At 32.2% G+C, this 14,941-nt stretch overlaps 1 protein-coding gene across 50 annotated transcripts in view; it reads left to right on the forward strand.

The window, feature by feature from the left end:
• The window catches only part of RIMS1 (regulating synaptic membrane exocytosis 1), a 471,964-nt gene that overhangs the window by 354,361 nt on the left and 102,662 nt on the right, over window positions 1–14,941 (forward strand). For 27 of the 50 annotated variants that reach the window (XM_072735203.1, XM_072735283.1, XM_072735206.1 and 24 more), the window contains one exon: window positions 6,840–6,952. In XM_072735203.1, the coding sequence (XP_072591304.1) occupies window positions 6,840–6,952 (113 nt within the window). Of the gene's footprint in view, window positions 1–5,555; window positions 5,739–6,839; window positions 6,953–13,715; window positions 13,804–14,941 lie in introns of those variants that run through there. The other 23 variants (XM_072735185.1, XM_072735168.1, XM_072735249.1 and 20 more) reach the window with 2 other exon arrangements.

Here is a 14,941-nt window from a genome sequence, read left to right on the forward strand (position 1 = left end):
TATTGACTTACTTTGCAAGTTATCCAACTTTACCAATTTTTTAACTATTTTTAGGTGTAAGATATTAACACATTATTTTACATAGCTGTAAAAAACACCTAATGTCTCATTAACATATTCTTGATTCATCCAAAAATTATTGAGAACATGTAGGGGGATGCAGATGTGAATGAAAGAATGCATTAAAGTGTTACAGCTATTACTATAAAGCTATGCACAAGGTATAGTGAAAACAAAAAGAGTAGAGTGCAGAAAGGAAATATCTCATAAAAGGTGTCACTTGAGGGACACCTGGGTGGCTCAGCAGTTACAGTGTCTGCCTTTAACTCAGGGCATGATCCTGGAGTCCCGGGACCAATGGGCTCCCTATGTGGAGCCTGCCTCTCCCTCTGCTTATGTCTCTGCCTCTCTCTCTCTCTCTCTCTCTCTCCCATGAATAAATAAATAAATAAAATCTTTTTTTAAAAAAGGTGTCACTTGAGTGAAATCTAGATATTTAAAAGTAGATGTATAGAAAATATTCCATGAAAAAAATATTCCATGAAAATGAAAAAAATATGAGTAAACACTGAGGCTTAAAATTTCCTCTTGATCTGGGGGGATCTATGCCCATTTTGAGAGGGAGAATCCTTTCAGGAGATGGGAGAGAGTTGAAAATAAAACTGCAGAAATCTCTAGATGTTATGTTACATATGACCTTGTGGACTATTTAACAGAATTTCAACTTCTGCTTTATTCATCCATGAGCCATTGGTGGGCTGGACACATAAGAGGCTAATCATTGGCTTGAGTTAAAAAATTATAGATCACTATAACAACAGTTTGTAAGATGAATTAAAAGATTGAAAGGCAGATGCAAGATTCCAGCTAGTCTGTCACAATAGATTTGATTGAGATAAACTCTGGACAATGCAGTTATTCATTTAAAGGATATCTGCCAAGCAATGTGCTAGTAAGTTCAAGGAATAAAATAGTGAACAGCAAAAAAGGAAACCTCCCAGGAGATACTACCTCTGAATTGAGATCAGAAAAATTAGTAGTTAAAAAAAAAGAAAAAGAAAAATTAGTAGCTATTAGTTACATCAAGGGGTGTGGGTAAAGGGAAAATGAAATTTATTCCTAGCTAATAGTTATGGGGATATTGATTATTTAAGGATTCTAATTCCCTTAGATTTAGAGATTTAGGATTTAGAGGATTCAAAAAGTATTGAGTAGAGATTCAATTTTACAGAGATCTAGGCTTTGAGAAAGAAAATGAAAGATAGAGAGATAGATAGCCTGTGATGAAACAATACTGATTAAGTTTCCATTTACATATTCTTTAATGCCAACTCAGTTAACTACAGTTTCTTTACTAGTATTATAAATGACTTAAGTTCCTTAGACAAGTTTTTAATCTTCAAGCACCATTTACTGCTCCCCTGCCTCACAGACATAATTTCAATTATTTTGATATGATTAAGATTTTTCCTCAAAGTCTTATTCTTTTTGCCCCATTCAGGCTTTAGTTCATTTAACAATTACTAATTGAGTATAAATGAGAAAGTCTTTTTGATAATAGGATACTGTTTTATAAAATGTTGGATGATTCTAGAATCAACTCATGGTGCTTAACTACAAATGAGTGGTATCTGGGCATTTCCCTCTACAACACTGAAATTATCTGTAAATAAACACATATCCTCCTTCCCTCCAAAAAGAATAGCAAGAATTTCATTGATTCCCAGTCTCCCGTGTTTGCTGCTTAAGTTTCATATTCATATTACTCTTGCTTTATTTACTTTGCTAATAGATTTTAATATAGAAAACTCAAACCTTTTAAGGGTGTATATTTGTTCGATTATAATTAAAGCTCTCCACTGATTTTTAGAGAATAAATTATATGCTTGGTTTTTAAGTGGATTGTTGAATAACTAGTTACAAAAGAAGAATTGGCCTGATTTTCTAGGTTTGTGTTAACTCTCATTACCTTGAGTTAACACCTAACTTCAGATGAATTGAAGTCACAGTATGAATCCTTTGGACATCAATGCTTAGTCTTTGGGAAGTTAACAGCGTACCCAAAGGATTCATACCATACAATCACAACTTGCTTCTGGCAAAATATGCTATTTAATGGTCATCATTTTGAAGGCCCTTTGTTGGCCTTAACAAATTTGGTCTTATGGGGAATAGCGTTGTAAGAAAATATTTTGAAAGATATGACCAGTTACAGACAGAAGACAAGCAGAACTCATTTCTGACTTTTGTGCCTAGCATTTAAAGCAGTGCTTCAGATTTTCTTGGGAAGCTCCTTAGTAAAAGTCTGACTTTTCACTCTCATATGAATTCAGTGTATGATATCTAGCAGCATTTCTCCTTTCTATTCTAGCGACTTTTATTTTTGTGGAACCCATACTCTGCAACCTACCTAGGGGATGTTTTGTCAAGATTAGTATTTAGAATTAACCAATTTGAAAAGGAAAGCTTCCCAACATATATGCATTTTATGTTGTTCTGGTGCTATTGGAAAGAGAATGTGTAGGCCTGCAATGGCCGTTACAAGAGGAACCATATTGAACGGCTGACCTTAAATAGCACAGGTGTGTCCATCCTTTATTTAATAAGCCATAAAAAATATATATTTTTTTTTAAGCTGCAGTAGAAGAAATTCACTGCAAGATCATTGCAACAATAGATATGTCTGACTAACCTCAGATTTTGGTGAGATATGTGTTTTTACTTAAGTTCAAGTCAAAACACTAGTCTTAGATGAAGAGAGTAGGCATAGATTGGACTCTGGTAAATATTTAGATACACATTTGGAGATGGTAAACTAGCTTCAGACATACTTAAGTTTGAATTAGAATTTTGCTCTATAAGCTTTATTTTTTGTTTAAAAATTATGGGATATTTATAGATCTGTATAATGGAGTAGGTATTCATTAAATGCCATTTCCCATACATTTTGTTCCTACAAGCTCTAAGGAGACCATTCTGTTAAAACTTGTCAAACAGTTTGATATTTGGATATATATTTATATTTTGTTTTATAAGACTAACAGTATATCTAAGGATTTGACATTTTTCATCTTGTGATATGGAAACAAATTCTATCTCAATAGGCAACAAAGGGAACAAGTGTTGGTGGTCAGTAGATCTGTGTGGATCCTACCTTAACCGCACATTAGCTGTCATTTTACAAGTCACTCTATGATCTTCAGTTTTTCTGTCTATAAAATAGGAATAATGATACTTCTCCAGAGTTGCTACGAGAATATCAAAAAGAACATATATGTGTATACATGTGTCCATATACACACATACATTTAGTGCCTGGCTCCAGATGGATGCTCAGTAAAGAATAGTTGTTACTGTCATTTTACTTATCCCTCATGCACTCCCTGTTCCATTCTCTGGTATGGTTGTTCCTAATCTCTTCCATTCTTGTATCCATATGTTCTTAGCACATTACATTCCATTGAAAACATCAAGGCTGAACAGCCTGGATTCTCAACATTTCATCCCTGTACCTCAGAATTTCTTGATTGATTTGCCTTTCCTCTAGTCTAAATGAACTGTACTTGGTTCCATTATCTCTCATCTCCAGAACCTTGCCCTTCTCTCTTAAAGTTCTGCATATTCACTCTCCTCAGTTTTCCTTCCTGGAATTCAGACTTAATGCCACACTCCTCTCTCTTCCTCAGGCAGAGTGGTTATTGATGCCACCCCTTTTGTCTGTGCTTTCATACTTATAGTTTGGCTGGCATTAGGGACTGTTTTGTTATTAAGGGATTTTTTAGTTCGTGTCAAAGGAAAAACAGATCTGGTGCTAAATGAGGAACCTTAAACACACTATACAAGCTGTTCCCAGATACTCCTGTAGCTTTGGAGATGGAAACACTAAGTCATGTAGTCTTAATCTAGATTAATACTCACCTAGAAAGCCATTTATTTGTCTCTGCAGTTACTTTTTATATCTTTGCCAGTTTGGTGCCATACAAGGTCTACCTAACTCGTTCATATTTCAAGTAACATTTAAATAGTCCTTTTAGTGCCTATGAATTGCATTAAAGAATGAAGATAGATTTAAGTGAAATTGAAATGAAATTTCTCAATACTAGGGTGAAAACTACTATTCACTTTTTAGACCACACTAAAAAAGTATTGTGAATAAGGATTGCTTGAAGTTTGTACTCATGATAATGGCTTTTAAAGAGTAATAGATTAAAACTCATTCTTTACTACTGAAAAAGACTTGATCATGCCCTCCTTTCCATATAAATTAATTCTATAGAGTTGAAGTATGTGAAAAGTCAATTTAGAATGAATAGACAGTGTTAGTACGTATTGTCAGTTCTTTTCTCCTTTAATTTATAAATTGAGACAACAGTCCAGGTTTCAGTATTAGCATTAAAGTCTGATAAAGCATCAATCCATAGGTCAAGAAGATAAAAATGTACATTTATTACCATTCTAAGTTGTCCCTTTTTCCCATTTTATTGTTCTGAAATAGATACCTTGAATTAAAATCATAACAGCTATGAAAGTCATTTTATTTAAAAGAAAAATTGTCAATCTGAATACAAGGTGAATAAAATAGTCAATAATTAATAAACTTCCTATGATTAATATGTATTCTTTACTCTCACATTTCAAATCACTTGATAAGTGGATTTACAACCTTGTTTCAAAAGGGATGAAATGTTATTTCTTTGCTTCTGTCACTGTAAAAAAAAAGATCAATTTTGGGTATTTTAAACATGCATTTTATTTAAATACATATTGGAAATGATTTTTTAAAAGACAAAATCATGTATCTCTTTCAAACAGGATATGCATCAGTTTTTAATTCTTCATAAATTGGCTTCATAATGATTTTGAACCCTATATTAAGATAACTGTCAATATATGGACAGTATCTTTTCAGACTTTTTTTAGTCTTAGAAGATATGTTATTATCCATACATTAGCCATTTGTATTTAGTCAGTTCAATAATGAAACATACTCCATCTTATTGTATCATTATAATTTGTGGTCTGCTTCTCTTAACCTTAGAAGACATCTTCCTTTTGCAGCCTACATGGAATAAACTTCCTATTGCAGATTATAATGATTAACATTGTAAAAATATACACAGAGTCCTACAGTGCACTATTTCTTCTCGAAGGCAAGTGCTTGAAGTATCCCTGTGTTTGCTATTCTAATCATATTTATTCATTCAATCAAGGTATCTTTTTTGAGTTCTTGCTTTCTGTACAGCTGTATTCTAGGCACTAGAGATGCAGCTCAGTAAAAAAGAGACAGAAGTCTCTGCCCTTGTGCAACTTTACAGAGGTTTATTATATTGGAGGAATCTGGATTAGCCCTCTGAAAACCATGTGGCATGTACATTTGCAGTAACTTGTCAGTTTCTTTTGAATTCCATTTCAGTGATCGCATGATGATGAGTTTCTTCTGGTTTTTAAAGTCACTGCCTTGTAAGAGTAACCAGGTTTTCCTTGGACAAATGTATTGGTATCAAACTTAATGTGAACCTGCTGACTGAAGATCTTTTTTGGCCCTAATGTTTTAGGGTTCTCCCACCATGCCTTTCTAGAAGGGGATACGCAGCCCTAAGAGCGACTGATCAGCCAGTCCTTAGGGGAAAACATCCCGCTCGCTCAAGGTCGAGTGAGCACTCTAGTGTCAGAGCACTGTGTTCTACCCACCACCTTGCCCCTGGAGGGTCGGCGCCACCTTCTCCGCTTCTGACAAGGTCGCTATTCAGTGTCCAGCCCAGCATTCATGTTCTGCCTCCGGGTGTTGGTGTGGTGTTGTACTTTCCTGAGCACTTGATGCTTTCACTCATTATGACACCATAATTTTTAACCCTTTCTTTGTGGCACTTAAACCTATTCCACATCCTCTATAGTTGCATCTATCTTCACTGTGCTGATAGTAGTCTATAGTTCCTGCCAATTAGCTACCATTGAAAATTAAATTTGGCTGTGTTATGTCCTTCCATCTGTTTGTGGCATATTCATATATATATATATATATACATATATTTTAATTATGTGAAACTCTTTATGAAAAATTACCGGGAAAATTAAATGTGTATTTGCTTTAAAAAGTATAAGAGAAATTTCTTTCATAAAAATCTTTTGTATGTTTTCGGTAAAATCTTAGAGTGTTTGAAAGTTTTTTAGTTAAAAAAAAAAAAAGTGAATGCCAGCAGATGGAGGTCAGATTACTCCTGTGCAGTAGTAATGTATCTGCACACTTCTCAAATTTATATTTGTAACTTCAGTCCTTGGACCAGTATATTTTATAGCATGTACCCAAGGTTATTTTTTTAAATATCCGTCAAGGTTTTCCTACTTAAAAATAAAGAACAAATGAATGGTAATTTATAAAAGTCTACAGCTAGAAATATTCTTATCACTTATAAGTAATTCTATATATAAATATTGACTTAATAGTAGCAATTTAGGCAACAGCCTTTCTTGACTAATTTATCCACATGGTTAGGATTCAGAGGCTGTAAGTAGATATATTTGGTTCAGCACCACCAAAAATGGATAACTTAATGGAAAGCCACAACTTCATAGAAAGTTATTTCGAAGTGAGTCTGATTGTACTCAATTCAGGAATTCATTCTGCAGAACTATATGTGACAGACATTACCTTGTCTCTTTTAGATCCTTTTTATAGTATTTCTTTTACACATATCATCAAAAGCATTTGATTTTGTTTCCAAAGGCTGAGTTAGGAGGTTTATGTCTATTTTAATAGTAACAGGAAGAAGGGAAAGGTACTTGTCAGGCCCTTCTTGGAGTTTCATCATTTCATTCCCCCCTTTGTTTTGTGCCCACAGAATGCACAGACAAGCAAGTCCAACCCATCCTCCTCCTTCAGACACATCCTTCAGCAGTCGGAGGGGACGACAGCTCCCACAGGTGCCAGTGAGAAGCGGCAGTATAGAACAAGGTATCCAATAAAGAGAGATCATTGTCCAAAAACCTTGGATTTGAGAATCACCTCTTTTTTATACTCTTTATATTAAATGAATAATAATTTATGTAGTTTACTGAATCTTAAAATTTTGTTTCTTAGAATTTTATTCCCAGAACCAAGTTATAGTGGTTTATGGCATATACTCTGTTTTTGCTGAGTGAGTGAGTGAATGAATTTTAGACAGTCAATTGAGAGAATGAATTGAGCCCTAGAAGCACCTTTTTAGAAAGGGACAAAAAAAAATACAGTTTTTTAAATCTCAGTAAAATATGATATTTTATATGTTAGAAGAAGGCTTAAACTTATTTTAAAAATATTTTTTAAACATTTGAAGTCTTTACTGGTATTTTTAATTTTAATATACTTGCAATATACTAGTTTTTTGTACAAGTTTTATGACACAAGAAAAAGAACACATATTTTAGTGTTTTGGGTGGTTTTTTTTTTAAACAGTTCATGTTACTTACAGATTCTCTTATTTTAAGCATATACACATTGTGTTTATTTGCCTAGAAAGAAAGAGAATGAGAGAAACAGAGAGAAGAGAGCTTTGATAATGGAAATTAAGTTCCCTAAACTTAATGCAGGCTAGATTATTTCAATACTGTGTTAAAATAGTCCCAGTTTTTTTTTTCATGTGCCCCAAGGTCTATCAGATTTCTCACTAGGTAAAAAGATTTATAAGTATATGTTATCACTTAAGTATTATCAGAGATCCACTAAGTAATGTACTGAAATAATATTTAGTTTGGGGTTGTAGTATAATACAGTGAACTTCTATTTAAAATGTGTGTTCAAAATCTTCATCCCCGTAAAACAACTAAAAGGTTAACATTTTGTATATTTTTTTCAGTAGTGTTGGTTGTTCTGATGTGAAATTTGTATTTCATTCTATATTGAGGGAGCTGTGTAGGTGTTTTACTATTTAACTGTAGGAATTTACTGAATGTATCACGTTAATATATCACAGAAATGATGTAAGAAGATAAATACATTGTTTCAAAGACATATGGCAGAGAGTACAAAAAGAATACTTGGTTATAGAAAATTAATATAGATTTTAAGAAGTATCAACTGACTAAGAGGAAGGTTGCTATGGTAAACTCTGGATATGTATTATTTTTAAGAATTATATGTCTCATTGATATATCATGCTTCAATATTCAGGCCTGTTATAAGAGTATTCATTTAGTTAATAAGGAATTTATGCCATGTGAAACTCTGACTTTCTTTTCTAAAATAGCAATTAATTGGAATTCTCAGTTCATGTGTTTAACAAACTTTTCTCTTTTGGGAACATTTTGAGAAGATAATTCATAATTAATGTTCTTAAGACTCGAATTAGCAGTAGCCTAGATGAAACTGCTTTAAATAAAACTTGGTGTTGATTTGAATTATCCATTCATGAACTCCTGTTGCACAACTAAAAGAACCACAAACTCTGGCATTTTGTAGAAATTCATTGTTACTGGCCATATTTTGCTAAAGATCGATATCCAAAACGTCATGTGTTCCTAAAATTCTTTGCATTTCCTCCAGTTGCTCTAATACTCTACAGGTTCAAAAGCATATAAGGGTACTGCATATAACTCTTATATAGTGAGATTATAGTTATATTACTTCTGTAGAAATAAGAATTGCTTCTATGAAATCAGTTGGATTGTATGCTGGATTTGTTGTTGTCTTTTTAAAAAAAGCTTATGTTCTATTGTTAATATCAACATTACTGTTTATGATATTCATATTCACAGTTGTCTTTCAGAGAAATCATCAATTTGTAAGGATTGAATTGAGGTGGGAAGAAAGGAATGACTGAGCTTGAAATTGATGGAGTTATTTTGAAATTTAATATAAATATACTTAGTCAACACTTTTTTGTTATTTGAGGTTCCTGAAATTTATGGTCTCAAAACCTTTCAAAAATCTGAGAACAAACATGTGTTATTGTATCTAAGTGTTCTAACATAATTAAAACAGATCTGGTTTACTTTTGATTTTATGAAGTGCTCTGGGACTTTTGGTAAATGATAATAGTATCTGCCATCATCATATTGTGGATCTATTTCAAACTGAACAGACATGAAATCTTTGTGTCCTAAAATATGTTTTTAAAAGTAAACTTTTTATTTGATTGATAGATTAGCAGAATGTAGCACATTCTATTTATGATTGATTTCATTGTTCGTAGGGCTATAGGATTATTCTTTCTTCTTTTGACAGTATTTTTTAAACATTAGTTCAATCTTCTTTGTAGTTAACACTGAATGAAGTTCATTTGCAAATTAAGCCTCTACTATACTTGACTTCCATCTTTCCAGTCTTCTTTTTTGTTACTGTTGTCTTTTTTATTTTTAACAAAGGGTAGTTTTATTTATTTATTTATTTATTTTTGAAAAAAGTGCTGAATTGATGATAAGCATTGTTGGTAAGAGCAGATATTTCAAATGGTTTAGATTCCTGGACAGTGATACAACTTTTTGATGAACTCATAAAATGTTATTCATACAGTTGCTGGATACAGTTATCTACTTGATTGTTTTTAGGATTCGTGCCAGGATGATTAGATTGTTTGACTGGATGCATTTATTTTTTAAATTCAGTCTTAGTCCTCTGTATTTGTACCATAAAAGCAATATGTGCTATAAAGGCAACACATCCTTTGAAAGAACATTTTTACTAAATTTTTGAAAAGTTTTTTAAAGTTTCTTCTAAAAATTAAAAATGCTAGCCTCTTTGCTACATGGAATCTGATTATGTTAAAATGTACTTAGAAGAAAAGAAGAGGAGTGATTACAACACAGATTTTGAGATAAAGTAGCCAAAAAAGTAGCCTTACAATTTAAATAACTGATGGCTTGTGATAATTGAGCAAAGACTTCTAAGAAATTTCTCTGATTATATTCCAAATTTGTATTCCAATGTAGTCCTTATAGGGAGTGAAGCTGAAAGCAACATAACTGTTTGCAAAAAAATGTTGTATGGTTTTCTGAGACCAACCAAGTGACTTTTTGTGCTCAACTGAATATCTTTTAAAGAAATACTTAAAAATTATTTGTAAACTAATACTTGGTGTTCCAGTTTTATTTTATGTGTTCTATTATTAATATATCTGTTACTTAAAACTCTGACAATACCCCCTTCAGAATTATCTAGATAGACCACTATTTTTCAATAAATAGTGTACAAATAAGGAGGTAGATATAAAGCTTTATGAAATGTCTAAGAAATATAATCTCCAAAGAATAATTTCACTTTGGGATATTTTAATATAACTAATTTGGGAAGGAAGAAAGGATTACTTAAACTAGGATAAATTTTTCCTTGTGGGAAATGTTACTGAATATTTTCAAAATGAAAAGAAAATGCTTACTATCTAGTAAAAAATGGAATTCTGTTTTTCATGGCTTATGTGAAATTTCAAATTATCTGAAATGCTATTATTTTTGAAATGATGAAAAATGTTCATTATGAATATTATGGATGCTTTTTAATATGCTTGCAATAAAAAGTCATAATGGATTAAATTAGATTTTATAGGAAAAATTAGTACTGAAATATTTTTGCAGTTCCTAAAAGAAAGAAAAAAATGCCACACAATATATTTTTCAATGCCAAACATTATTAATTTCCCAATGTTTATGTTTTTATTTTAAATATTTAAATTATTGTATTCATTCTTTCTTTGATTAATTTTAGTACCATATTTGAGACTTCTTATGATTTGTCATTGCAATTTATCATGTCACATTATATGTTGTACATTTTTATTATTCATGCCATTGTGCTGATTCACATTCCGTGTCTAACTATAAATTTGCTGATTTCTTTCTTTTGTTTCCATCATTATGTGCATTTAATTCATTGAAGAACAAGAAAAATATAACTCTTCCACAAAAGGTAAATATTAATGTAACTTTTTAACCATTTAATATTATTCCTTTTCTTTCATAATATGTGAATTATATAACTGTATTTATTGAAATAATGAGCAAAATTATTTAACATAAAGGTAGTTTCCTCCCTGCAAAGATTTTGTAGGGCATTTGGTGTTAAGTATTTTGTATTGTGCACATTGAAGAGGAAAAGATTAAAATTAAGAGTGCTTTTGTCTCAAAATTGATCTAGGATGACAATTACTTTTGAAAAATAATATATTTTTATATGTTTTTGTTTGTTTGCATTCCCCTGCTCTCATATAAAAGGTTTGATTATGCCTCTGTTCAGTGTGGTATCTACTGCAAAGGATGAGAAAAATCCCTGGATTTTCCCTTCTGATATCAGTGACATTATAGAAAGTTTGGCTCCCAGTGTAATCATACATCTGGGAAACAGCTGCCTAAATATCACTTCTCTCGGCCTCAGTACTGTTACAATACCCATGAGTTCTGTCTTCCTGAGTGACGATGAAAACCACTCAGCCTGCTATGTTGGCACATTAGTGACCTCCTGTCTTTTGGGTCACATTTGATTTTTGGTCTTTGGACTTGAGTTTCAAGTACTCACATACCTTGTCCTGCTCATGTATTGCCCGTACCATTTTCTATTCACTGTTACTGTTGGCCTGATAATTAAATATTTGAACATTAGCTTTTAGCTTAATAGAATGTTGTTAATAATAGTTAAAAAATTAATCCTATCTACATGATAAAAGTATATTTACTTAGTATTTATGGATTAATGACTGAATTAATTTTTTGGGCATAGTAATCCTAAAACTTAGTCCAGAGAGTAGCATCATCTTTTTTTATGAATGATAAAGCTCAGATTCAGAGACATTAAGAGATTTACCCATCTACACTGCTAATGAATGGTAGACTATGCACCCAGGTCTCTTACTTTTTGACTTCCTTCCTCTATACTCTAGTATATCCTATTTTAATAGACATAAATCCCAAGTACATTATCCCTAACTCCTAATGTATTTTTTTTTCTCCTAATGTATTAAGGTATGTGTTATATACCTCAGTATTACCAAGTGAAAATGGGAGATAATATTCGATTATTTACTTAATTTGAATTTTAAAGATATATTTATATTCTGGCAAAGTATCTGACATACTAGGCAATAAGTAGATATTAATATAAAATAAAATGTTATTCAATAAGGTCAAAATGTCTTGGTCCTTAGATTTTGCAAAGATTGCTGGCCATCCTGCATTTTTAATTCAGGTATCAGAAACACAACTTTAGATTCAGTGGTTCAAAAATGGCCAATGCATTTGTACCTAGATGAATTTAGTTGGATTTGTATAATAAATTTAGTATGATAAAAACCTTAAAATTTTATATTAGAAATGGGTCATGACCTAATTAATTAGCCAAAAGAAAGAAAAATGTAATAATTCTTCACTTAGAAAAATCTTCTATATATATTATTACTAGCCAAAAGCTATAATTAGCTAATCAAAACAAAACAAAACTCATAAGTTGTACAACTTAAAATCTCTATGAGTTATGCACATTTACAGCCTCACTACACAGCCTGACATTTCTTCAAGGTCATTGTGTTCTGGCTGAGAGGTATCGTCACTCTGCCAAGTCTTCTTTGCATGTAGAACATGGATATGCTTCGTGGAATGGACCACATGACTGAAACAGCCAAAGAGGCACATCCCAAAATGCATGTAAGCAAGGCAGAGGTTGTTGCATCCCTCTCCTGGGATTTAAGGGAGTATTGCTTAGTCACAAAAAGTTTGAAAAGCCCATAAATGATAGAAGCAAGTTCAAGAAATTTCTTTAAAGTCAAAGTTTAGGTTCACATATCCCCACAAGAAAGAAACAGTTTTATTTTGTATAGAAACCCTGCTGCTATGAGCTGACTTTTCTGTAATGGATTGTATTGGAGAATTAAGTTATCTTGAATCTTCCCTGGAATGATGAAGACTGGGACAAACTGTGCCTACCTGAAAGTATAGACTAAGGGGCTCCTAGTGACAGTTTGTTTTTAATGAATGTAGACCAACTTGTAGGACAACTAACAGTCCCAGTTTGTGGAGGACTGAGAGGTTTCCCGAGATACAAGATTTTCAGTGCTTGAACTGGGACAGTTCCAGACAAAATGGGATGGTTGGTCACCCTAACTGTAAAGGACCAGTATATAATTTTCCAGCATATGTTTGTAAAGCACATAAACAGAGATGTTAAATACTATTAACATTTTAATGTTAGATAGAATTTATTCACCACTTATTCTATGTCAATAACTTGACTAAGAGTGCTATATATTTATCTCATGTTCTTACAACAACCTGAAAGATAACTATGTTTATGGTAACAACATGTGCAACTGTAAGGAAGGGATTAGAACCTGTTTCATAGAGAGTCAGAGGGCTAAGTGGGATGCCTAAGGGACAAAGCTGCTGCACAGCAGAACCAGATTTCTGTCTACAGTCCATGTTGCTATGACATCTACCACTTACAGCACCTTAGAGAGGCTCATGTAGGAGTCCCACCTCCCCCTGATGACCCAATTTTTTACTACTCAACTAAATCTTATACCCAGCTTGTCCTTCAAACTAATGTATTTGAATAAAGATAACACATTCTTGAAGTTGAAAAGTTAACTGAGGAACTATAAATGTTTATAAAACGTTATTTATCTTTTCCCTCCCTCTTTTATGTTGAAAGCTGAGAGACCATATCATTTTAGACTTCACAAACTGCTTTATAGGCATATTTTAATTATTCATTCTAAAAGTAAGCCAATTTTTCCCTCTCTGCTACATTTCTTGGACAGTTTTAAAGAGCCCATGAATGTAGTTTGGGGGCATCGAAATAATGATATAAGAAGATCAAAACAGAACCAGAAATTAAATGACTTCAAGGTGAGAAAAAATGTTACTATCATAATCAATTTCTAATTTATATACGTTTGGATACTATTTCTTAAGTGCACTAACTTTGGGGGTTTTGGAAGCAATTTTAAATCCTAGCAAAACATGTTACATTCTCTTTTATACAAATATGAATTTTCTTTATTATAAAACATGTGTAACTTACACCTGTGGAGAATGAAAAGCAATTAGAGTTCAAATTATTAAATGGTTTGAACAGGAACAAAGAGTAAGTGGCACTTGTTGCTTTTTTATTTTCCTGCTTCACTAATAAAATATATAATAATTATTGCAACCAAGTTGTAGGGGCTCTGTAAGGATTGTCTACAGCCAAGTGTATTTTAAAGTATAAGGTTTTTATAAAAAATGGTCAAATCAATAACCTGTACTTTCCTTCCTTAAGTGTTGACAAGAACAGTTGGAATGCTAAGTTAAGCAAAATAGAATTTATGGAACTATTAAGCATTACTGCAATTCATATAAAAAATGAAAAACATTATTTAATAATCTTCTGTTACCTAAATTATTGTATAGATGATACCTGCACATTTACTTTAACGGTATACTATGGTTGTGAAACACATTATAGTAAAAAATCATGTAACTTAATCTTTGTTGAAAGTAAACTAATTTGTGTATTCAGAAGCAGCACTATTTTAACTGTCACTAAGTAGAAAAGGATTTCAGTTCTATTAACATTTTTATTAGATGCATATTTAGTAGGGTGCATTTTAGGCCAGGTGATTCATTTCCTGTTTTTATCATGTTGTGATTTCAAAGGTTTAAGTTTCTTTATCTTCCAGGCTTTGCTTTTCTTGAACCCTTATGAATATTTATGAATAGTTCATAAATATTCAGAGCTCCATCAGTAAAAGTGTCTAATTTACCCATTTCTTTTTTTTGCCACAAATCCTTAAATATAGTTGTCATTCTAGCCATCTCTTTAAACTTTAGAGACATAGTGAGTGAAGCAGCTTACATATAACAGTTCAGAACTCTTGGTTTTAATCCTGTTTTCCCATCTGTTGATTAATATATGGCTATTTAAAATAGTATATAGACTGTAAAAACTTCAAAGTAGTTAGCACTTATGTCAACTTGCAAGATCTGCCTTGTTGAGGGAGAACAT

The sequence above is a fragment of the Vulpes vulpes genome, chromosome 1 (assembly GCF_048418805.1).
Source record: "Vulpes vulpes isolate BD-2025 chromosome 1, VulVul3, whole genome shotgun sequence".
In the NCBI taxonomy this organism is placed as follows: domain Eukaryota; kingdom Metazoa; phylum Chordata; class Mammalia; order Carnivora; family Canidae; genus Vulpes; species Vulpes vulpes.